A 26,320-nucleotide genomic window follows, 5' to 3' on the forward strand; every position below is an offset into this window, starting at 1 on the left:
TTCTGGAAGCTCCACAGAAGAGGTTCTTCCTCTCCCACACAGCCTGCCTTGGTTATATCCTCAAACCATGCAGCTACAACACCAGAAGTCTTTGCACAGTGGCTAAAGTTCCTACATGGGAATTAACATCCCGCCCCATGGCAAATCCTGCCTCCAGCCTGTCCTGTCTGTGCTCTCATGCAAACTGTGCTTGAACAGTGCCTGTGAGACCTGTAATACACCTGGAGAAAACCTTCCTGGACTTGGCCTGAGCTCAGCCTCCAGGCTTGTTTAATTGGCTCCAGGTAATTACTGCAGCTGTGGGCTAAGAGCCCAACACCAGGAATTCTCCACTGACTTGGGAACGCACAGCTTTATTTGTTCAGAGTTCACTTAGCTCCTTATTACAAGGAACTGACCTGGGAGTGAGAAACATCCTTGGTGTTCAAATATTAAAATTGTTTAAGAAAACCTCTGAAGTCTCTCCTCAGCATCATTACATACAAATGACTGCAATGGGTAAGAACAGAGCAGTTTCTGTGGAGGACGATGCTGCACTTTTAATGTCCCTGAGCAGCACCAGAGGAAGTGATGCAACCTTCAGAACAGTGTTCATGCAATGTCATAGCCACAAGAGCAATTTCTTTCCAACCACAGTTATTTAGTGGTTGATCTATGCCCTAAATGGCACACAGGAGCCAAATCTTTAGCTTAGCTGAGCCTTATAAAGTGTCTGCATTTTGGCTGCAACTTTTTATGAATGTCAAGGGCTTGCTTGGATTTTTGCAGTCTACGAAGGAGGCGAAAGACCTACAAATAAATTAGCAGAACAAATCCACCAACCAGCATTGCTCACCTTTTCTTTTTTGACTTTGATTTTCCTTGGAACTGGAACATATGTGCTGTTAAAGAAAAAAAAAAAAGAGAAATAAAAGCCAAACTTATTAGTCTTTTAATGTAATTCCAAAGAAAAAATATTATTCACGTAAAGTAATAAATTCCAATTATTAGACAGTAGTAAACTCAAGAAGTTGTTGTAAAATGAGGCTGCAATTAAGTAACACAGCAGGAAAAGAACTGAGTTGTCACTGCAGCAATTTTATAGGAAACTATTACATTCTTAAATATTCAAGTTAATTATTGACAGTAGGACACCAAAGATTAAGTTGAGAATACACTGTAGAGTCAATACTATGTGGAGATCGAGACTTCCAATTCTTGGATCATTATTGCTGCAGTCTAGGCTCTTTGATGATGGGAAAGGCTTTCCGTTTAATTTCATGGCAGAAAAACCTTCTCCCACCAGGGGGAGACTTTTCCTCTCCTAACACTCGGAGCTACCACAGGCTTTTCAGAGTCGGTGGCAGCAGAGCTCACCAGTTCTCTGGTTATATGAAACTCGGGCATTCCCAGTACACAGCCCCTCACAGAAAACTATTTCCCTCCTCCCCAGGGCGATGCTGATGGCCAGTATAAAATTTCCAAGTTACACCTTATGACTGGATTGAAATCACGAGTCATATCTTAAAAATGAAAGGAACTTTTATTCCCTGTATCTCATGCTCGGTGTGTGCTGGCATTGCACTCATCACGAGTGCTGTAAGAAAAAAATCATCCTGAGTTTGTTTCAAGTGAAAGAATTTGGGTGAGCTGGTAATTGGAATATATCCCAAAACATATCCTGCACACTTTTTAGATGGGTTGTGGTAAATCACCAAAGCCTTCTATTAGTTCAGTATGAATGTTTTCGCTTGGGTTTTGGTGACGAGGTTCCTGTCATTAAGGTTTTATTTTCTTTGAACCACAGAACATCATCACTTTTAAAACTTAGTCTAAATCTTCCCAAACCAGTGGTGACCTGGCAAAGTTCTCTTGACCTGCAGTCGTGCTCTGGGCTGGAGGCAGTGGGAGAGGTGATGGGTGGTTCCAACACTCCTAAGAGGTGATGCTGTTGGGGAAAGGGACACTCACACAGACCTCTAAACCTGGTCTCAGCAAACAAGCCCTTGCAGCTGCAGCCCATGCCTGACCTTGATCAGCAAATCAGTAATCACAGTCTTGGTGATCCCATGCCCTTTTTGTGCTCATAAAGTCTACAAGGGCTTCTTTGCTGCTAGAATCTCCTTAATATATTATAAATAAACAGTTAATCTTTTCTAAAAAGGTGATGTGGAAGGAACAAGAGGGCTGTGTTTCATGGATAGATACAGCAGAAGACCAAAGAAACGAATATGCAGCGTTCACGACAGTACTTGTGGATATCCCTGATCTAACCAGGAAATACATCAGTCAAATGGGACTCAGAATGTCTGAATCACTCAGCTATTAATTGAAGCTAGTATTAAAGCAATCTGAAGTTTGACTTTTGTTTTGAATCCTAAAAATTGCAAAAATGGTGATAATACTAAGAGAAGAATATGTTTAACTCACAGGTTTCGAGTTTTAGGAAGTTATTTCATTTGGCTGAAATACAGAAAATTAAACACTGTGTAAAAGTCTAACCAATACAGGATGCTTATCTTTTTTTATCTATGAGTACACTTGGGATCTTGTTAGCCTAAACTCAGCTGACACTATGCAGCCTGTGCACATGGAACAATGCCCAAGCAGACCAGGGTAAGGAGATAAGTACTTCTTCCTTTCTAAAATACTGACTTTCAAATGTGTTTTATTTTTATTTCATGCTTTCTCTCCTTTAAAAATGTGCACTCAACAATTTCCTTATACCCATTATCTGACACTGTGTGTTTAATGCGTGCTTATAGGTTAATTCTACAAGGCTAAAATTATGCTATGTGCATTGCTATGATTTGTATGCTTATGATTTTCTGGTTTTATTATTCCAGCTTATTAATTACACAATTTTCTTGTTTTGAGAATGGCAAATATCTTAAAATAGTGGTATTTCTTTCATGTGGTTAAATACTCACTAATTTATACCAGATGCTTACCAAGCCCCTGTATACAATCCAATTATAAATATATAATAGATCCTGTAATTTATTAAGCAAAGGTGTTTTCCTTTTCACTTGCTGTGACTACATTGTGGTCAACCAGTTATGCTTTCTTCATAGGCTAAGAGCTCACTTGAAATCAGAGCAGGGCTCAGGGAAGTACCAAGAGCTTTCTCCCAGGGCAGGGACAGGAAGTGCACCTGCCTGCAAAACCTGTGTCCATGTAAATTACAGAACAATAGAACCATTTAGGTTGGAAAGACCTCTAAGATCATTGAGTCCAACAGTTAACCCACCACTGCCAAGTCATCACCAAACCATGTCCCTAAGTGCCACACCTATACATTTCTTAAACTCCTTCAGGGATGGTGACACCACCACTCCCATGGACAGCCTGCTGCAGTGCAGGACAACTTTACTGGCAAACAAATTGTTTTTGATATTCAATCTAAACCTCCCTGGTTTAGAAACTTGAGGCATTTCCTCTTTTCCTTGTTACTTGAGAAAAGAGGACAACCCTCACCTGGCTACAGCCTCCTGTCAGGGAGCTGTAGAGACTGGTAAGGTGCCCCCTGAGCTTCCTTTTCTGCAGGATGAATGTCCCCAGCTCCCCCTCATCAGATTCGTGCTGCAGACCCTTCCCTGGACAGGCTTCAGCCCCTCAGTGGTGTTCTTGTAGTGAGTGGTATACTTTTTTAAGTGTACTGATTTTCCCAAGTTATGAGTGTGTCTTGAAAGTGGGTTTTTTCAAGCCAGTTTATGACTGTATATATTAAATGCTGGTGATAAAAAAGGTTAAAGGAAGCTAACACAGATTTATTACAAGTTAAGGGAATCTTAATAAGAAATAATAAGAATCTAACATGTATCGACAAAGAAAGAAAAGAAAATGAAGAGAAAAAAATAAAACTTCATTTGTTTTTCCATGACAGAGTTTTACTTAAAATTGCAAAGTGGGTCTTATGTCCAGTCAACATACCCAAGACACACTTTTACAAGTTTAAATTTTCTGAGACTTTGAAATTGGGAAAAAAGTTGAAATGTCTTGAAATATTTCTCCCTGGAGTAAAGCAATCCGATCTGCTCTTGCTGCCTATGTGTAGCAGAGTGTCACCAAGCGATCCCACAAGGCTGTGGTTCCACATCCAGCAGATAACCTTGCACACAGTACAAATATCACGTATTTCATTCTCTGGATTAGGAAAAGCCAGGAAGGAAGAGAATCTGCTAGCAGGCTTCCAGAAGAAACATGCATTTTGATCACATTTCTAATTCTGGTGCTGCCATAAATATATCTAGCAGGAGACAACCTTTACTTCTGACAGCATTCAAAAAAGAACTGGAGAATAAATTCCAGTGTGTCACATTACTGCCAAGTAGAACTCTTGAATTTTAGGCTAAGTCATGGAGGTGACACATAAAACATTGTTTCTTCTAAACAGTTCTCAGTCATGTTCCACCAGGAAAGAGAGACCAAGCTCCTGACCAACCTGTCCAGGGGAGCTCATCCTCAAGTGCTGCAGTCTGCATCTGCTCTTAGGGGAGCAGCCCGCACACTCCTCATCCTCTTCTGCAAGTGTACTGACTCCCAAGGAACCAGAGAGGAGGAGGGATGAGCAGAAGCCCAAAATGAGGCAGTGAACCCCAAAGCTTATGAGCCTTTTGATCAAACTGGTCACCTCCACCAGCAAAAACTCCCCTTTTCATTTCTCTGAGACCACAGGGATGTAAGAGACTGGATCTCGATCTCTGCCTCAACAACTGCAATATAACATTAAGCTTTTCCTAGAAATCAAGTGTTTAGGGCTGAACTCTGACTTGAGTGGGTCTGCAAAGCACCCTAGGCCTGATGAGAAGCAGGGACTTGCCCCACACAGGCTAACATCTCCTACAGCAACGTGAAGTACAGAGCTCCCACCCCTTGTGCCTGCCCTTACTCACAAGTTGATGGTGCCTGTGGTGAGAGCGGTGACAACCCAGCGCAGGTCCAGGGTTTTGAAGGGGATCAGGATCATGCTCACATTTGCTGCCAGCTCTTTGTAGCTCTCAGGATAAACAAAGTGGTGAGTGGTCTTGCTCCCAACATCTGATTCGTAGCCAGCAGTGGGGGCACGGTTCATTCTGCAGCCCAAAAATAAGAATTGAGATAGAAGAGGAATTAGGTAAGTACAAGTACTTTGGTGAATTTTCACCAAGTCATTTGCTTGAGGTGCAGGAACATGCTCCATGGCTAAGGGGAGTGCTATATGCAGGGTCTTCAGACAGCCCTGACAGATGTAAGGGTCCTCAGGCAAGCTGGAATGATCATAACCCATATGACTGAACAGTAAATGAAAGCTCAGCCTTAGTGTGGAATTCCTTGGACTGAACAGGAGTGTCTACCAGGCAGGTGTATCTCTGAGCACATCCCTGCATTCCCTTTACAGTCATTAAAAGACTGGTGAGCCCATGAGGACACATCTCACTTCATCCTAAAGCTGCATCCTCCAGCTGGTGAGAAAAACATTGCCCTGAAGTACATCAGCTTGACTTCTTGCAGTTCCATTTCCCCCTTATCCATACAGGTGTATTTGAATGTCTCGGGTCAAGGTAATAAACCATGCTGTGTTTGATGAGAAGCAGCAAATATTCCTTATGGTTCTCCCATAAAAAGGCACCAAATCAGTGCCAAATAGACACAAATACTGGACCTGCTGCTGACCCTTCATTTACTCAAACCTTACTTTTACTTTGTAGGATGTCCTCCACAGATACTCAGGGTCACTCCGCACACACATGGGGTGCTTTAGGTAACCCTGGGGTCAGTACATGGAGATCTGCCCAGGGCCTCCAGGGCTCAGTTAAGATGTGTTGGCTAAACAGGGCTGCCCTACCTTATGTTGGATGTATCACAGATCGACAGAATCAAAGGATATTCTCAGTTGGAAGGGATCCACAAGGATCATTGAGTCCAACTCTTAAATGAGTGGCCCATACAGGGAACAGAGAGGGATTTCTGAACTCAGGACTGCAGAAATGCCTCTGTGCCTGTGTTCACTTCTGAAAGCCAATCTGGGAACACATCAGCAATTCTCTCCCTGCTGCTTTAGCTCCTCAGTGGAAGAGATTTGCATATTTCTGTGGTGCAGCACATTGTACATTAGAGATCCCTGAAGCAACTTGCATGACTCCATGGTGCTGTGTAAAACCATGGAGAAACCCCTCAGCTGTCTCTGAGCAAAATGTTTTTTTTCCTGCAATAACATTAGATCAGCTCCTGGCAGAAGCACAGGGAGGACAAGGAAGGATGTAGCTGACGAGGTAATGAGGAGCATCATACATTGCCAGACAACATGCTGCCCTGGTTAATGATAACAGGAGATGCAAAATCTGTTTATCAAGTCTATGCCAGGCTGTGTTATTGCAGTTCTCCCCCAGGTGAATTACTTAAGTTTCTTCTAACTCCCTTCAAGGGAGTTATTAGTGTAGTCAGAATATCCTGCCAGCCTTGTGGATTTGTTATTGAGTTCCCTGTTACTGGCTTCCCTGCCAGCGACCCACAGCATACTGTGTAGAAATACTGGAAAAGCACAGGACTTTCTGTGTTTTACCTTGAGATTAGTCAGTAGTCAAAGGTATAAAATATGGGTGTTTCTTTCCATCAAGACAAAGACAAGGGTGACATGTTGGTCATCTTACAATCTGCCCTTGGGTCTCTGTGCCTTTCCTGCTACCCATGGTGGGGCTGTCGGTGCCAGATGGCAGAAGGCAGCGTTCACACCCAGTCTCAGCAGGAAGGACCAAGCAGGAACTTCCTTCTGTCATGGAAGGAGCTAGTTATACAAATAAAAGTGGGCTGGAACATGCTGTTTGGAAGGAAAGGTGCCCCCTCAGACTCCTTGGCTCTCCCCAGCACTTGGCTGTATTGCCAGAGGATGTGGAAGTGAATTTCAGGTCACCAGAGATTTTGGGGTTGATGCACGGAGGTGTCACCTTTCCTGCACAAATTCCCACGGTGAATCCTAAAACCTTGTGCAATTGTTTCAGATCTGGCTTAAGATAGCTGAAATATAAATCTGAGACTGGAAGGTTCACTAAGTCACCGAGAGTTTTGTCCTTGTCAGGGATGGCTGGCTATGGGATGGGCAAGGCCTTGAGGCAGAAACATGCACCTTAGCTATTACTACCAGCTTTTGAGTCTGGCAAAGTCTTTCCTGCACAACTCTGGAAACGTAGGACAGGCAATATAAGAAAGTCCACACAGGAACGGGGCTGTCTGCATATGGGAGGACTCAGAGTTAAACATAAATGCACCACAGCATCCCATATTTGCAGCTGCCCCACATTTACAACCTGTAGGAATAATGTTGAGGGCTCTCCCTTTCCCTTCATGGATCTGAAGGACAGCTTGATGCCTCTGCCTTTGGGGAGGTACTTTTGGCAGGAAGCAACTCCTGATATGATTTGTGAAGATTTAGATGCCATCTGAAGACTCTATGCCATGTTCAAGCCACATCAGATGCCAAGGTGGCTTAACAATTCAAACAGTGCTGATGCTCTGTTGATTTATTCTTGACTTCAGAGCACAGTTTCCTTCTAAGGCTTTTGTTGCTTCTGAGAGAATAATCCCACATGTGGCATTTCAAGAGCAATCCCTCCCTTCCTGCTCTTTATTGCTCTCCAAATTGTGCTGTGCTGGCAGCTGTGGTGTGAAAGGCAGATGACACATTGGAGATGAATTTAGTCCAGATATTTTGGCTGCCCTCTGCATGATAAGCCCTGCTTGCCTAGTTCCTGCTTGCCTTTCAGTGGAACTAAGTGGCCAACCTTGTTGCCTCAAAAGGGAAAGGCAATGCCATGCTTTAAAAATTCCCTGCAGCCAAACAGGTGACTCCAGTCCACTGAAAGGCGTCTTTGGTTCCCCCACCTCACCACTGTTTAAGAGTGAGCTGGTGCAAGAAAGTCAAATCTAACACAGTCAGTTAAAAGCCTCAAAGATTGCTCGTGAGCACTGGCTGCAGAAATAACTTTTACTCATAAGTGCAAATCTTTTTTCGCCTACATTTTTTAACACAGGCAGTTATGGATTGTGCAGAACAACCTACAGTATCAATACCTATTAATGTTTTGTTGTCCAAGCTAAAACATGAGGTCCTAGCTCCAACACTCATAGTTTATGCCCCTGAAACTTAGGCCTGACTTAAGTACCAGGTTTCACTAGACAGACCCTGAAACCTTGTTTACTCACTTGTACCTCTCCAAATACCAATTTAGAGTGTGAATTTTAGACAAGAAAGGCATCTGTGGCTGAGGTGGTTTCCACTCACCTGAGCACAAAGTCATGGGAGTCGATATCCTGGCCGTACTGAGACTGCCGGAGGTTCCCGGAGTTGCCCACGACGGCGCAGCGCCTGCAGGTGTAGGAGCCCCGCTCCTGCAGTGGATCCCTGTCCCCAGGGATGAGCCCAAACAGCTCTGTGAGAGTGGCATTCAAACTCTTCGGAGCTTTCTCTCCTTGTAGTTTCTGTCAGGGAGAAAAATCGCTCCAGGTTACCAACACAGGCAGCTTTTCTGTGAGCTAGAGATGGCTTGAAATATCTCCTCAAAGAGCATTCCATCTACCCACAGATGCTGCCTTCTGCAGCACAAGGCTTCAGGTTGGGAGCCGAAGTGTGAAAAAAATCAAGCGGAAAACCCCTTAACTTTTTAAACTTGGCTTTCTTTTTCTCCTGCTCATCAGATTCTCACACTTCCTCAAGTCTCTATCTAGACATGATAGAACAGATCAAACATCTTCCCCGAGGCTGGCCTTAGGAGAATAAATGTTCCTCTGGTGTTCTATAAGCCTAAACCCACTCTGGGTCAAGTATCTTCTGTTAGGATACGTGTAAGATTTCTTTTAACTCTCCTACAAATGATGGAAAAGTCTCAGGGGAGCTGATTGAAGACGTGGCTGATATCTCTGCCACAAATTTTGGCATATGCCAGGTGTGGGAGAGGGAAATGGGAAGTGAACTGTGGAGGAACCAGCTGCTCATGCAATAAGAAACTCTACTAGAGTTAGCCCTGAGGGCTGGAGATGTATAATCATCTAAAAAAAAATCTCCAGGATGAAGAAAACCACCCGGACCTTGGTCATTGTGTCTGTTGCCATGGAGGGAAACTGCTCTGTTGCAGCTCTGTGGTGCATGGTGGAAACAATGGCTGGAGTGGGAAGGTACAGGCACGGTGCAGGGCAGGTGATGGTCACACACTCCTGTTCTGGGGCTCAGCTCTCAGAGATTTTCTGAAGAGGTTGGGAGTACTGGCATGCTCACAAACAGCACTGCCCACCCTCGTGGTGCCACTCGCTTCCAAGCTCACAAAAGGAGAACGGCTCCAGCACAAAATAGTCCAAAAAGGCTCTGTCTTGCTCTGCCAGCCCAGGGCATGGAAAGACAGGGAGGGACAGAAGAGAAACACCTTTTCCCACGACTCCCAGGAATGGCCTGGGCTAATTTGGCTTTAGTTTCTAATGTGTTTCCCTTGACTGCACCAGGAACTGATAATTTGTCCTGCTATCTCCCTCTCTCACACAAACACAAACAGGTGCAGCACTGTAATTTTTTGTTTAAATTTTGTGCTTTTTGCAGGACCTTATTTGCACTGAAATGAACAACAGCTCTCTGGAGCTCAGAGCTAGAAGATGACATGAGAAATTGAAACAAAGTAGACAAAGAAATCATATACATATACATATACAGACTTAATCATATACAGATTTAATCATCCCACTAATCCTTTCTAATCTATTTACTTGTATATGGACTGCACAAGGTGATTAGGATGCAAGGTAATTAGGATGACCAGACAAGCACTGTAATTGTGACCATGTGTGTCACTATTCAGTGCAAGGCTCAATGATATAAAAAAAAAGGTCATCTTCTGAATCTGTGTGTGATGCAACAACAAACACATGGCTAAATATCTGAACTCTTGTGTGTTCTTTATTAATCAAATCTAACCTCATCTTGCTCTGAATATGAGAAAAACAATGTTAGAAAACCTGCAGCCCTCAAAACAACTTGAGATTTCACAGATGTCACAGAGTGTAGTACAGGTGCATAATGTAGTAAAATACAGTATTTTCTGAAAAAGGAACTTATTTTGAGTTATTTGAACACACATTTGCATTCATCCATATATACTCTCTGCCTCTGTAAAGATGGGCTGATTCTTAACTGTCTTTCAGAAATGAAAAGGAAACCCATCAAAATCTCACCCTTGAACTGATTTTCCCTCAGAAAATTCAGAACAGGAAGGCAATTTTCAGAAAATTCCAAGTACCTGGGTATCCCTTTTAAGTTAAATTTTCTTTTCATTCATATTGACAGCATCAGAAAAGGGAAAGACCTGGATTATTGATGCATTTTTGCTGTATTAAAATAGTAAGAAACATCCTGGACAGGCTCCTCCATTTACAGATCTCAGGCATTCACCATTCTTTTATGCTTCTGTCTAGAGGAAGTCTACTGCAACCAAGGTGAAACATGGGAACTAACATCAACCCGAAAGCACAACACCACTGTCCTACAATCCTTCTGTTGTACACAACTTCCATAGGAAAGACAATTACTAATGTTAGAGATTCTCTCAGTGCCCTCAAATAGGGTGATGACCGTATTGCATTGTGTGTTGAACACCCATACAACGACACATCTGTCCTTAACTCATTTTAACTGCTCTGTTCTGATTTCTCAGGGATTATCTGATTGAACTATACATTTCAGGACTAATCTTCTATCAACACTGGTTAGTCTTTGACGTTGCAGCAAAACAGAGAAGAGGAAGCAACAAAGCTGGTTAACTCCAAGGCATATTCAGCTTGTAAATATTCAGACTTAGCATGCACAATTCCTTATACAGTTCCTTATTGCACAATATTTGCTTGGCTTATTGAAAAAAAGACATTTTAATAGCATTACAGTTACAAGACGATTATAGTTCACTTTCCCACACCAAACTTTAGTCTTTTTTTTTTTTTTTAGTATTGTTGTCTTTTCTTTTTTTCTTTTTTTTTTTTCCTTTTCTCCTTATCAAGCTCCCACCAGTCTGGCCTTTCCCATAAATCAACAAAAGCACAGAGTGGAAGTCTGTGAGTGAGAGCCTGTGGCTCTGCTAGGACAGCAGCATCCTCCCTCCAAATGCTGTAGATGTGTCACAGGGATATGTGTATGGATATAGTTGCTAAGAGCAGCCTTAACTACACTGAAATACTTGACCCCTATGTCCTGAGTGAAGTGGCTGTTTTTCTCAGAAGTCTGTGCAAGTAATACATGTATCTAAAGAAGCAGTTCAAGTTTTTGGCCAAGATCATAAAGCACCTTAACCCATTTTGTGTCCACATATAAAATATCACTGGATTACTGAACAGTCCAGCTTCCCTCCATAAAATATTTGTGTGTCACTTGAGAGTCAACTCTTCACCTCAGGTTGTTAAAAACTATATTTGGGAGTTGAGATTGAGAAGTTTCCTAAATCATCTCCCAGCCTTAGAAACTCCCCATTTCACATACAGAAGGGAGCTAGCAAGAAAACAAAAAAGGCAAGAAAAAAGAACCCTCAAAGTTCATGCACTCCCTTTCTTCACCCATGAATGGCTCTCCAAGGAAGAGCCTGTTGTTCCCTCCTCATCGCTGTGCATGCCCCCACTAAGGAGGACAAGGGATTTGCTGCTTTTTTAAACTTCTCAGGAGGCTTCACTGGGTTCTCCAACACCATCACACTGACAGCACTACCAAGCAGAAATACCCAAAACTTGGCTAAGGGGTTGCAAAGGGAGATTGTGAATCCAGCAAAGGCTGCTCAGAGCTAATGGCTTGGAGTGGTGAGGACACAGCTACAGTCATGCCATCACAAAATGGTTTGGGTTGGAAGAGGCCTTAAAGGTCATCTTATTCCAATACCCCTGCCATGGGCAGGCACAGGTCCCATTAGACCAGGTTGCTCCAAGCCCCATCCAACCTTGCCTTGAAAACTACCAGGGATGGGGCATCCAATTCTCTGGGCAACCTGTGCCAGTGCCTCACCACACTCAAAGGAGAGAATTTCTTCTTAATAACTGATCTTAACCTGCCCTCTTCCAGGTTAAAGCCATTCCTTCTTGTCCTATCAGTCCTTGTCCCTCGTGACAAGCTCTCCTGTAGCCCCTTTAGATATTGAAAGCTGGCAGTAAAGTTCCCCCAGAGCCTTCTCTTCCCCAAGTTCAACAACCCCAATTCTCTCAGTTTGTCTTTACAGGAAAGGTGTTCCACCTATCTTCCCAGGCCTCCTCTGGACTTGCTCCAAGACATCCATGTCCTTTTTATATTGGGGCCTCTCAAAGGAGCCAGGAGAACCACAAGGGAAAGCTCTCCTGCTGTGCATCCTGCACCCATGGCCAAGTTTGCCAGCACATTAAGCACATCTTCAAAATCCCAAATCATTATCAGGTAGAACAGATTAGTCTGCAATCACTGGTGTGGTGTGGATGCAGATAGAAGATGGACCAAGGCAGAACCCTTGTGGTGGACAGACAGGTACAGCTGTGGGTCTGGCAGCAGCCAGCACTGGTGAGGCAGCCCCAGAACACAGCCAGGCAGCCTGGGGGAAGTTGGGGTAGCAAAACTGGGGTTTGTGGCTTTTCTAATTTTTTTTAACTGTTTTTAAAAGATAAAGAGCAAATAAAGCTCCATGAGAATCTCTTTTGCACAGCTACTAATTGCCTCACTGCTGCAGTTTGGAGGCATTAACACTGATGCAACACTTCCCAGCTACAAGATTAATCCTACCAACAGTCTGGTGGGGCAAATCCAGGTAATCTCTGTTCTACAGACTCAAGGAGAGTTTGAAAGGAAATCATCAGGAAATTTTAAAAATGCCTCCTTCGTCTGGAAAATATGGCTTTATTCCTGTTATTATTTAATGTCCTTCAATTACTATGCATCTAGGAGTTGAAGGGGAAGAATAGAGGAGCTGTCAAGAGTTTGGGCTTTGTTTAATGATCTGTGTAGTCAGAAAATTTCCTTCTCAAATATAAATATGTATGTGCATCTATTTTGTAAATAACACACAATAATATGTTGAGTTGTACAATTTCTGACTTCCATGGTTGGTATGGGTCACTCTACACTACTCTGACCCTTGTGCTGAGAGAGACTTGTGAGCTTGGACCACCTTCACATCCATCTGTCCTCACCACAGGAGGAGCAGCTCCAGCCCAGCTCCACTTACATGGGGGCTGCCAGTGAGGGTAAGAGGGGGCCCAGGGCCAAAATCTGGTCCAAATCTGGTCTAAATGTCACATTTACAACCAAGCAGCTCAACTGCAGGTGGGACTGGGCATGTGGCAGGCACTGGGACCAGAGCCAGGGGCCTGGATTTGGTATTTGGTACCACCTTCTACAGTGATCTGGTAGCTACAGGCTACCTTCGAAGCGCTGAGCCCTCTGAATTGCTTTCAAAGTGTCACAGATAGCTTCCCAGTTTCAAAGGAAACTTCTGGTGATGAAAGTATTTGCACATTTTCCTCAGAGAGCATTCAAAATGCATGACTCAGGTGCCAAGCAGCTCTGCTGCTGCCTTAAAAATCAGTGCAGCTGCCCCAACTTCCTCAGCACATGTGTTGGGTGGGGATGCCCCTTTGTTCACTGGCTGAAAGCAAATTTTTTAAGCCATATATTACATTTTTCCTACAAACATAATGAATTTAAACTAATATTTTCTTTTAGATACGCTAATAACATGGCCCCAAGATCTGAGCTTTCTTCCAAAGAAAAGGCAAAAACCCTTCACCATTATAAGACAAGATAAAAGTTCTCAAACCATGACAGTTTATGAACAATGTGCTATAGAGAAGATTGCCAGGAAACTCTGAACCTAAATTTACTTATCACAACTTCAATCCATCAACCTTAACATCTGAGTTTAGAACAGCAGGCTCTAATCTCCTATTTTTTATACTTTCTGTTCTCCAAGAACAACGCATTTGTCCCTTAGAAAAAAACAAGAAAATGATAAATAAATGCTGTGCTTTGTTACAGCATATAATTCTTGCCATGTTTCCTTACATATAGGTTACTAAATTTAGTGAGAACATCACAGCTTTTGTGTCATGGTAAAACAATGGAAAACTTGCAGGTGAACAAGCTCAGGGAAAGAAAATATAAACAGAAAGGAATGTATTACGTAACACCAGGTGCCACCCTGCAAAAACACTCTCACGGTCCCTGAGCATAAGGGAAGGCAGAGGAGGAGACAGGAGGTGAGAGACAGGGGAGGATAAAGGGAGAAAAGGGAGGGAGGGAGGAATTTCTAACAAAATGTTCACAGCATGAAGTGTTATTAATGCCCAGATCCTCCCTGAAAGTAGAAGATTCCAATTGAACTTTAAGTCACCAAAAGTACAGAACAGCTGCAGGGGTATAGGCAGGAGGAGAATTTGGGCCATTATTTGCTACCTGATTAAAATAATGGACAGTTTGTGTCTATTTAAGCAAATGAGAAGCAGGGAGCAGTCCTGACAACATCCCCCTTGTTTCCATGAACAAAGAAACAGCCAGGTACATTTTCAGGGGCCTTCTCTGGAGCAGCCCTGCCCCGTGCAGCAAGAGGAGCCACTGCAGGGATGGTGGCACTGACCTTCTCTCCCCTGCTCCTCCCCACCTGCACAGGTGGTAGCACTAAATCCACTATACACAAACAGTTTTATTCAGAGCAAGCAGGAATATTTCCTTCTAAAGGTCACATCCTACCAGGCTGAAAGTGTTCAAACTATATATTCTCTAAATAAACCATGAAGCAGCCTGGCAGCTATGAGAAGAGCTGTAAGCAAGGGAAACCACCCCATTCCTTGGTCCCAAATGTCCCTTTGTCTCCAATACTGGTCATTAATCTCTGAAATGAGTCCTCAGTGTCCTGGTACTGGAGGGATACTAATGCTGCAGGACTGTTTGGGTGAACAGCACTTAGCACATCTACAGCAACATGGGTTAAGGGGGAGAGAGGGCACACTCAGCTTGGTGGCCAGGCAAGGGCTCTGCCTGCTTTTAGGGCAGCACATCACATGGGTCTCCCCACGACAGGGGAGTCACAGCCGGGTAATAAAGAGCTCCAGTGCATCTCAGAGCCTCAGGTACAGCTCAGCAGAACTGCCACACTGTCTGAAATCAGCTCCTGAGAGTGCACCCAGTCATTCCCCCCTGACCCAAAAAGAGGTTTGAGCAATCTCAGGTTTCCTCATACCTCCTTTTTATGCACAAATACAGCAAAAAGTCACAAATTACTGAGTTGGCAAAGCACACAAGAGTGAAACATGGCCATGAGCAATGTTTTCTTAAAGACTGGCTGAAATCTCAGAATTGCTTTGAAGATGAGCCTAAAAATGAATAGCGAAAAGGGAGTTGCCCTCAGGATGCACCTGGGAATTATTTACTGAAGAAATGACACCATCTCAGAAAAGTTTACCCAAAGCAACATGTACATAAGGAATCAGCTGCAATGAGGAGGTAAGGCCACATCATGCCTGGGGTTTACCCAAAACCATATTTCAGTGGAGTCAGGGCACTTTCTCCATCTCCTACACATTAGGGCAAAGACTTTCAGAAAGTAAAAATTTCCAATACAGAATGCAGTTATGGGGGACATCAAAATATTTCCCACAACCTGCTTGAAGATTGAAAAAGTCTAGAAATCTTAGAAGATTTATTTTTACCATCTGAAAAAATATTGCTTTGATTTTGTATTCTGAAGTGGTATATTCCTTTTGAACTCGATCTGAATAAAAAAAAAAAAAAAAAGAAAAAAAAAAAGAATGAAAACACTAAAACATGGTTAGACAGCCCTGAAAATTAATGAGCAGCTTTTGTTTGGGATGGGGAGACTTTCAGCTGTCCTGAAAGCCTGTTTTTTCATTTTGCTGAAAAAGAAACAGACTTCCTTTGAAAGAATCTATTCCAGGTCAAGCTGAATTTTTAATGCACTGGTGAGACCACGACTCGAGTGCTGTGTCCACTTCTGGGCCCCTCACTTCAAGAAGGACACTGAGGTGCTGGAGCAAGTCCAGAGAAGACAACAAAGCTGGTGAAGGGTCTGGAGCACAGGTCCTATGAGGTGACTGAGGCTGAGGGAGCTGGGGCTGTTCAGCCTGGAGAAAAGGCTCAGGAGTGTCCTTGTCACTCTCTACAACCACCTGAAAGGAGGTTGTGGCCATGTGGGGGGTCAGTCTCTTCTCCCAGGGAACTGGCAACAGGATGAGAGGACACAGTCTAAAACTATGGTTGGGGAGATTTAAGTTGGACATTAGAAGAAATTGATTCATAGAAAGGGTAATTAGACATTGGAATGGGCTGCCCGGGGAGGTGGTGGAGCGACCACCCCTGGAGGTGTTTAAGGAAAGACTGGATGTAGCACCTGGTTCCCTGGTCTGGTTGACCATGTGGTGTTCAGCCAGAGCTTGGACTTGATAATCTCAGAGGTCCTTTCCAACCTAATTGATTCTGTAAATCGAGGAAGCACTGCTTCCTTTCTTTTTTTTCTGTTTCACTACAAGAAAGGGCATTACATATTCAGGCTTCTGTACTGAGTCCCAAGCTTTTTCTTATTTTTATTATTTTTTTTCCTAAGAGAGAATGCATTCAAACCTCATGCTTAAATCAGTGAGCTCTGAGTGCAGAATGCAGACTGGCTTTGTTCATGTTGTCCATAAGTAACGTCATCCTCTCATTACTGAGCTCAGTCTGGGGAATGTCCACTCCTTTGCAAACTGCCAGTTGTTAGATCAGCCCATCTCCCTGGTGAAACCTCAAGCCAGGGCAAGGGCAAGGACCTGAGCTTGCCATCTTCCCCTCTCAAGGCTCCAGCAAAGTCCAGACAAAACACATGGGGACCAGATGGAAAAGTGTCTGGAAGCTGCAAGAAAAACCACCAGCAATGGGAAATCAAAGTCATGGCCAAGGGGAAGGTAAAAAGATACAGCACCTGCAGTACTTGAGTCATTGCAAAAAGGAGGGCCTCATCATAAAACAATGATATCATTTACACACCAATTAAAGATGACAGAGTTCAGTGGCATTTATTTTTCAGCACTAAATACAACACCCAGTGGAGTGAGAAGTGATAAATCCAATACAGGCTCATCTCCACAGCACCTGACATCCCCTCCAAAACCCAAATGTCCCCACTACAACAGTGGGTGCCTGTTGGAGAGGCCCCCTCAGGGTGCCAGAGAAGCCCTGAAAGCCCAGAATTCAACAACAAGGGTTTTGCTGCTCCAAGACATTAAACTGCAGGCTGTTGTGTGTTCAAAGAAAGGCACAGGGGACTATTTTTCCGGAAAAGGGGGAAAACAAGTGCAATGAAACTGCTATTTCACTGGGGTTGTTGCAGAAGGACCTGCACTTTAGCACCTCGTTAGCACAGCCATGAGTAAATCAAACAACTGATGTCTTGTTTCAAGAGAACATAAAAGGGGCTTTTGTTAGGCAAAACAACAGGACACATCTTTTTCCCTTCTGTGATTTGTGAACAAGGCATCAGTTTGCTTTCATGATCAGGCTTCAAGAGGTAGCTGGACCACCCTGCTCAAGGACACACTTGGGGCTGTTCCTTCCCAGTGATCCACCGCCACCCATGAGCTTTCCAAATCTGTTTTACACCATCAGCCACAACAGAGAATGTGTTCATACACATGGAATTAATAATTTCCCATTTAATCCTGCTAAGCATTTATGTATCTTATGTTAAGGAGAGCCCCGGGGGAATGGCACACCTCGAAATTAGTTTGATTATCCGCCTTAATGAATGGCAAAAAGACCATCTGAAGCAGAAACAGAGGGGTTATGAAGCTTGGTCTTTGGAAGAGAAGGGAGAAGATGACAGTATTGACATTTGGAAATTCTGGTTCACCTAACTGTGTCAGGGACTTCTGTAGCTCAGAGCAAGTGAATGTGCACTCCAAGCACTCCGAGCTAAACAGCAGCACAAACACCCACTTCCTTCCACCTCCGCCTGGTCAGCTGAGACAGCAAATGCTTTGGGCAGAAAACATCTCTTTCTATGTGCCTGGCATCCCTGGAAGCCTGACACCACCACCATCACCCAAAGCCCAGGCTGTATCCACACCCCCCACTTACCAGCCACCACCTGTAGCTGTCTTCTGGGATCAAGGCATTTTGTGAGGTCAGGAAAGGTTGCATAGTTGAGTTAAATCTCTGATCGAACCAGAGGGAATGTCCCAGCTCTGAAATGCACGTGTGACAGCTGCAAGGTCTCCTGGGGTACCTGAAGAGTTTTTGGACGTGCTCTGAAAACTGCACGACGAGATGTCTGGGGTCCCAGGTGGTCGTGGTCACCTGGTGCGTGTAGTTCAGCAGAAACGACGTCACCGTGATGAGCAAAAAGGCAAAGGTGAACATTTTCACATTCCTCCTCCTTACCACGACCATCTTTGCCCCTTGGGCTCTGCCCCACCGCCGGCCAAAAACGCAGGCTCCAACGTAAGGCAAAAAGAGGCTGTTTAGGCAGCTAGCACTGGCTGAACAGACTCACCCCACTACTGCCAGCCATAAGGGAGAAGCTTCATCTTCCCCAAACAGGCCTGAAAAAGGACAAGCTGGGTATTTCCTTCCACCTTCTCACAGTGTTTCAAAGTTCCTTCCACCTCTCTGTCCTGCTGATAACCTCTCCTGATGAGGGTTTGCTGAAGACAGACCCTGTCTGTCTGAGTACAGAAATTAAAACTCAGGTTTTGTGTGTGAGACCAAGCCATACATTAAAACAAGCAAATTGTAGAAACTGTATTCTTTTTCTTGGAATTTAGTTCCTGAAGGATGGGATCATATAGGGTTGTACATTCCATCAGAGAGACATGCTCTGATATCTGCTTAAGCCATGGAGAGAAGTTTGCAACCTAGAGACACACAGACAAAAAAAGAAATAAAAATAGTCAGGTTTTTTGTTTTGTTTTGTTTTGTTTTGCTTTTCATTCCCCCCTAAGTTCTCTGCTTTTCCCCTCCCCATCCAGAACTTCTGATCAGGTCAGAGCCCTGGAAACAGCAGTCCTGGCTTAAGCTCTGCTCTGGTATTTGCACACTGAGGAGTGTGAGGGTGAAATTTTGGAAAGGGCAGAGCATCGACCTGTGGACATTGAGTCTCTTTGTATTGAATCAGCCTCCTGTCTCTGCTTTGGCCTTATTTGAATTACAGTTTGTTGCTATTTGAATGACAATGACTCACCTCCCTCCTTCAGGCTGACCTTGATAGCCACAAGAGCAAAGTATTCATAACTCAGAGCAGCTGAACAGCAAGCACCCAGCAAAGGAGGGAGGAGCAGCACAGGGAGGAAGATGAATCAGTTCTTTCCTCTTTCCTTCCCCAGCCAGCTTAATTTCTTAAGGATTGGGATTGGATTTGTGATTAGACAAAGCCAAGCAAAAACAGCTCATATGTCCTGGGACAAACAGGGGAAATCAAAGTATAAATGGCCTTTGTTTGACATGGAAAATTGCTCTTTTTTCTGTCAAGGAAAGGTAGGTGATAGCTGCTTGACCCCAGCCTAGGCAGAGAGGCACAGAGCTGCTTTGGAGGTACAGAGGGACCCAGAGCTTCTCTCCCTTCCCCTCCTGGTGTTCCCTGCCTGACAGCAGTGATTTAAACAAGTTTTAAAAAGTCATAAAATGAATCCCTTCATCCCACAGTGTTTTGTGGGAATGCCATTGTAGGACAGGCTTTGTTTTGTGTGAAGAAAAACATGTTGTTTATAAAACTTCAGATGTTTACCAAAAGTCCCAAAAGTGCCATTGCTTAAATAACACTCTTTGTTTTGTTGTTGTTTGTTTTTTTCCCAAAAAGGTAGGAAAAATATCAGAGAAGCAACCATGCCAGAATATGTGCAATTTATGAACAAGTGAAAACCCAGCGAGAGAAGCCTCATTCACCGCTCAGCTGAAGGCTTCAGACCAGCAAAGAGCCAGCAAAACTGCAATTGTTACCATGAAATCTCATTATTTTAACCCATTCTGTGCATGGCATGGATGCAGGACCCCCCCATCTCCCAAATGTGCTGTTTATCCAGACAGGAGGGAAGTGCAGCTGCAGCATCCCCAGCTTTCCTGCTGGCTCCTCTTCTGGGGATCTGCGAGGAGCTGCCCCAGGACAAACCACTTTTCCAAGGGATTTGACACAGCATCCTGGAAACAGCTTGGATTTTAAAGGTGGTGTGTAAATATTTACAGAGTCCCATACAGCCAGTTCCAAAAACAGGAGACTCAGGCCTCGGTTTTAAGCCTTTGCCCCAGGTTTCTCCTCCTCAGCACATGATGGGCAGCATGTGCCCTTCAATTAGCTGCTGTTTGCCAAATGCCTCGAGATTTATTTTAAGTCTGGCCCCTCCACATGCATTTATAGCAGCTCAAGGGCTGACAAGTGGGTCAGGCTGGATAACAAAGGGCTTTATTAACCCCATCTGCTTGGGCTCCTTGCACCAGTAAATCAGGGAACCATCCTGCATTCACTTTAATGTTGCAGAGGGAAGTTTTCACACTAAGCAGAAATCTTCTGAAGTATTCCCGGGTAAAATTCAGGAATCCCAGCCTTAGAGATGCAATGGGGATGCTGCCACTGTGCCTTGGGGGTCAGAAAGGGAGCTCAGGAGAACAGCCCCAGTGCACAGCCCCATCCGCGCCAGCTGCACCCTGCACCGCACAACAGCCCCAAACACATTTGCTTTCCTAGCCTGGATGTGAGTTTAAACAAAAATACAGCCTCTAACAACCCTGAAAACATGCTGAATCCCAGAAGCAAATTGATTTTCCATTTATGGAGTGGATAATTCAGGAGCTGTAATGCTGGCAGGTCAACCCCCCACTGCTGTCAGTGCTGGGCCAAATCAGTATTTGTAAACACAGCTCCTGCTCTTCTGTTACATTTTTAAGAGGAGAAGGGAGAGGGATTATCCAGCCTTTCTTGGAAAAGCCTATAAAATGGAGTATTGTTGATAAAACAGTTCTGGCCTCCAAAACAAGCACCCATTTCACCAGATTTATTTATTTATTGTAACTCAGCTAAGGTTAAATTTGTATTTATAACTCAGGGAGTAAAAAACCAAAACCCAAACCAGTGTTTACACAGTGGGATAAAATGTCTTCACATTCCTAATCATCCTGTCTTTTTTAGCATGTGATGGAAAGGTGAAAAACCAGATTTCATAAGGCCCTTTTTCCCTGTGGATATGAAGACAGGATACTCTATTTTAATTCTTACTGTTTACAGTTTCCTCTGAATGTTCATGCTTCCTATATGGCCTGAGGAAAAGGATGACTGAAATGAATGCAAAATCTCTTTTTTTTTTTCAGTTCAGTGTGACTTGGAGTTTTTTGGGGTTTTTTCTGGTTTTGTTTTCTTTCTTTCTTAGAACACCTGGCAGATCCAACCCAGATATCACTAGTTTTATTCTTCACAGCATCTTGTACCACATCTCAGATTATCCCTGTGTCTGTCTCGCCCCCTCTGCTCACACAAGATGCATAAATCTTTGCAAAAGTGTTTCCATAGGATTCACTGAGGTGCTGGGAAGTGGAAGGTCAGGGATTGCTGTAGGAAACCATGCAGGGATGTCAACCCCAGCTGTTGGGAATGTTTCACTTCTGGACACTACTTGTGATAGTTAAATGAAGCCATTACAAGTAAGAAACATGATAGCAGCCACAGCCCTTATCACCATCCCTGGCATGACCTCGGCATTAGCACCTCTGTGAACAGGCTATTTTGGCCTCAGACCCAGAAACAATTTCTGGGGAGTTAAGGTAGGGAGATTTAGTGCCCAGCCCTCTCCCAGCTACAGTCCCCTGAGAGATAAGCAGAGCTTAACAGTGCCTGCCCGCAGCTGTGCCCGTGTGCAGAGATCCCAGCTCAGCCCCTGCAGGCAGCAGGTTAAGCTACCTTAAGTGATTGGGTGCTTAAGGTCTTATTTCTGGTCCGGATTTTGTCTGCTACCTTCCCACTCCCCCGTCCTTCAGCCGATGTCATTGTCCCCGTGTAAGGCACCTTTGTGCTCCCCGGGACAGTTTATTTATGCTGGTAATACCCAGTGATGTGCAGTGCAGGGAAAATGCAGAGGGTCATGTCCCAGGAGGACCAGGGAGGCAGGTTCAGAAGAGACAAGTTCCTCCAAACTCTGTCCTGAGTGGGTCCAGGGTGATCAAATGGTCATGAGAGTCGAGCTTAATCTTCTGTCTACATTTTACGTTGTGAAAGATACCAGGATCAATCGTGATTGCCGTCATTGTCTGCTCGTTTTAGAAAGAAGGAACAAGGAGAGAGGAGGGTTTTTTTGTTTGTTTTAGGTTTTGTTTGTTTTTTTTTTTTCCCTTCTCCTCCAAGGTAGATTTTATTTGCATTGTAAACTCACGATCTGAAGAATGTCCCTGGTCCCTTGCCAATCTGGTAATTAACAAAGATAAAAACACATTGGTTCAATGGACTAATATAAAGCAATCCTTAAGACCTTAAGGAAATTTTTTACAAATCCACTTACAAATGCAATGTATTCTCACTGCACTCGTCAGGTTCTCTGACAAAAGCTCATCTGCACACCCAGAAAAGAGCACAGAAAGAAAAGGGGAACCTAAATAATGCCCTGCTGGAGCTGCTCCCAGGCCCACCCCAAGAGCCATCAACTGCACCAGCCCAAAGGAGCCCGGGGACACAAGGACAGGTGGGACCCTGAGACAAGACCTCAAAGAAGGGACACCCTGCCTGCATCCCTCCAGGGCTGGCTCTGCACAGCCTCAGCCTCAGCCTCAGGCATGAAACTCACCCAGGTGAGCCAGTTCTGCCTTTGGGACTGAGATATGCTGCTACCTTGGACATGGGACAGCTTATGGGGTGCAGGGGAAGGGCATTTGGGCATTACAGAAGATCTTTGTGGTCAGCCACACAATATTAGCACAATGGTTAATTTTTTTGATCTCTTTTTAATGGGCCTTAGACAAAATGCGTGAAGAAAATAACAGTGAAAAAGCACTGAAAAAGAAATCACCATACTCATTCCCCAGCACTGTAAATGTCCCAGTACATTGGTGTTTGGCCCTTTCTTGATGCCTACTTTTCTAACAAAGAGATGCTTTGTACCAGCACCACATTGAGGAGATCTTTGTTAGCTTGTGTTGGATTCTTCAGGATCCAGCTTTTCTGGTCTGTAATTCACTCTAAAACCCGGGTGTGAAACCCACTCTGTAGTTTGAAACTGGCAACGTTTTCCAGACACAGCATTCCAGGCAGAAGAGCACAAAGGCAACAGGGAACAGCAGCATCCTGGAACAGAGACATTGCCACAGTTCCATGCAGGGCTTGAACAGCTCAAAGGTCCCAAAATCCTTTAGACCCCAAACTCACACATCCACCTGCCCTGTCAGGATCTGGGAAAAGACAGTGTGACCTGTGCAGCTCTTTCCTGACTGATGGTGGCCATCACACAACCCTTGGACATCCCACAGAATTTTACAGCTGGGAACTCTACACTTGAAGGAGTAGGTTCAAGATTTGCTGCAATTTTGACTTCAAGAGAATGTGCTGTGCTAGAAAGGTCTCAGCAATAGAACTGAAAATGCCCATTTTCAGAAGCACAGCTCAGATTCCTGCCCTGTAAAACCTACAGAGATTAAGTAGTTTCTCAGCTAAGCCACTGACAGCTATATTGTTATAAATTTGGCAACACTGACAGTACGTCCCTAAGCATCCTTTCTGCCATTTGAGGACTTTTTTCCTGTCCACACTTCTTGGGAGTAACTATTCAAGCAACCCTTGGCCTCAAAGCCCTGGCCTGGGAGGTTAAATCTTGCCTTACTGTACCCACAAGGGCCCAAAGCAGCCGTGAAAGATCTCGTTCTAGGGAAACAAAAAGCACATCCCTGGAAAAACACACATAAATTCACACCCCAGGTCTGTGCTAGGCCTGGAGAGAAACAATGGAGGGAACTGTTTAGCTCCAAACCACAGGCTTGTCTACCCTACCCTGGCTCATCACTGCCTGCCTCCCCCTGACTGGGGCTGGCTGACATTTAGAAAGAAACACTTCATTGGTCTGACACCTCACCAGAGACCTCTGAGCTTCTGCTCCGTGAGACAGAATGTGGATTACAGGACAGCCTGGCAGACAGAGCTGAGCATGAGGAGGGAGCGTGAAATTACCCAGATGATGTTGGGACCCCCTGTCAGACCTCTGATCCATGTCCTCCAGCTCCAGCAGATCAGTCTCACCATGCACTGAAGGGCTCATGGAGACATGACAGGGTGCTGCTTGTGCCCCAGCACAGCCTCTGCCACTTCAGTTCGATGCTGTGGCAGGCAAAGGTGAGCCCTGCCTTTATAGGGCACCAAAAGCCACCACATGACACAATTTTGGAAAAGCATAAGCTGCCACATCCCTTTCCCTTTCCCTTTCCCCTTCCCTTTCCCTTTCCCTTTCCCTTTCCCTTTCCCTTTCCCTTTCCCTTTCCCTTTCCCTTTCCCTTTCCCTTTCCCTTTCCCTTTCCCTTTCCCTTTCCCTTCACCCATCCATCCATCCATCCATCCATCCATCCATCCATCCATCCATCCATCCTTCCATCCATCCATCCCTTAATTACATTATGGATTCCATATAATTCCTCATCCCCGGAAGTATTCAAGGCCAGTGTGACTGGGGCCCCAAGCAGCCTGGTTTAGTGCAAGGTGTCCCTGCCCACAGCAGAGGGGGGCTGGAACAGATGATCTCTGAAGTCCCACCCCACACAAATCATTCTATGATTAATTAAAATTATCTTGTGCTTTGTCTCTCAGAGCTCACTGGCTCCTTCCTTCTGTCCATCATTACATCCTCACAGAGATGGAATGTGTGCTGCTCTCCTGTGTGCCCACAGACAGAAAGGCAGACCCAAGTCTCACCTGCCATTTAATCAGTGAGAAAATGATCTTTAACTCTTCTGTCCCATCACTGACCATGCTGAGAGGCATAAATCTGTTTGATTGCCACTGTCAAATGGCATCACAGCACTGAAATCAAGCAAGGTACTTGGTATATTGTTCTCAGATTTATTAAAACGTTCACTCCAAGCAACTCAAACTAATCAGATCTGCCTGGAAAACAAAAGCATTCAGGAACATTTAAGCTATGAGAGAAAGTAGCTTCAGAAAGATTTGAATGCAGCAGCTCCTCTGTGCTTCTTGAATGTGAAGCCAGCTATTGGGCAGTGTTTCATCCATCACAGTGAACAGAAGAAAAACCGGAGATGGTTTATGGAGCATAACCTGTGCAGCATTTTAGGTGCCAGTGATCTGAAAAAAATCATTACCCAATTTGTGCCTTATCAGTGAGCAGTTTGGCAGCAGGCTGGGGCTGGCCAGGGCAATAGGGAATTTCCCTGGTACTCTGACACAGCCTGCCCTGCCTACATGAGTAACAGGTCTGCGTGGTCAGGGTAACCAAGCACCTTTTTGTGCAAGATGTTATGGGATCAACAGAAATTTGGGTGAGGAATTTTCATTCTGTTGCCTCAAAATAAGTTTATCTTAGCAGACTTTATCAGGTTTATGGCTGAGTGGCCTGGAAATGAAAACTCCCTTGCAGTATTTGAAGAAAGGGCTGGAGGATCTGGCTTGGAAAAGGTCACGAGTCTGCCCTTATCCTTGTGTGCAGAGAACTGCCATCCCACCTCCCACCGTGGTGAAGACATTTCTTCATTCACCACATCCTCCTCCCTTGCATTCCAAGAGTTCACTCCTGCAAAGGCTGGAGAAATCACAGTGTTAACACCCAGGATTAACTGTGCTGTCCTCCATGGGCTACACTCCGTACTCATGACTTCAGGCCAAGTGGGAAATTTTGCTTTGAATGGTACTGCAAATGCCATGAAGGATTATCTGGCTCCAAAATCTCCTTCATGAGGTTCAACAAGGGCAACCCCAGGCATCAACACAGGCAAGGGGACAAAAACACTGAGAGCAGATCTGAGAAGAAGGACCTCTCCTATGAAGAACAGGCTGAGAGAGCTGGGTTTGTTTAGCCTGGAAAAGAGAAGCATCTGGGAACACTCAGAGCAGCTTCCCAGTGCTTAAAGGGGGCATAAGAAATGTAGGGAGACACTCTTTAGTAGAGCCTGTAGACACTCTTTAGAGTAGACTCTTTAGTAGAGCCTGTAGACGAGATAAGGCAAAATTATTTTAAACTAAAAGATGGTAGATTTATACTAGATACAAGGTAGAATTTTTTACAGTGAGAGTGATGGAACACTGGAACAGGTTTCCCAGACATTTCTCTTTTCCAGGTTTTCTAGTTGACAATGTCCCTGCCCAAAGCAGAGAGGCCACGTTGGACAAGATGATCTTTAAGGGTCCTTTCCAACCCAAACTCCAAT

At 44.5% G+C, this 26,320-nt stretch overlaps 1 protein-coding gene across 2 annotated transcripts in view; it reads right to left on the minus strand.

The window, feature by feature from the left end:
* Positions 1–26,320, minus strand: part of ST3GAL1 (ST3 beta-galactoside alpha-2,3-sialyltransferase 1) — a 76,974-nt gene that overhangs the window by 6,395 nt on the left and 44,259 nt on the right. For both annotated transcript variants that reach the window (XM_058833358.1, XM_058833359.1), the window contains 4 exons: positions 18,062–18,837; positions 8,240–8,436; positions 4,875–5,054; positions 836–881 (listed from right to left, as the gene is read on the minus strand). In XM_058833358.1, the coding sequence (XP_058689341.1) occupies positions 836–881; positions 4,875–5,054; positions 8,240–8,436; positions 18,062–18,373 (735 nt within the window). In that variant the 5' untranslated portion in view covers positions 18,374–18,837. The remainder of the gene's footprint in view (positions 1–835; positions 882–4,874; positions 5,055–8,239; positions 8,437–18,061; positions 18,838–26,320) is intronic.

Source organism: Poecile atricapillus, chromosome 2, assembly GCF_030490865.1.
Source record: "Poecile atricapillus isolate bPoeAtr1 chromosome 2, bPoeAtr1.hap1, whole genome shotgun sequence".
Classification (NCBI taxonomy): Eukaryota; Metazoa; Chordata; class Aves; order Passeriformes; family Paridae; genus Poecile; species Poecile atricapillus.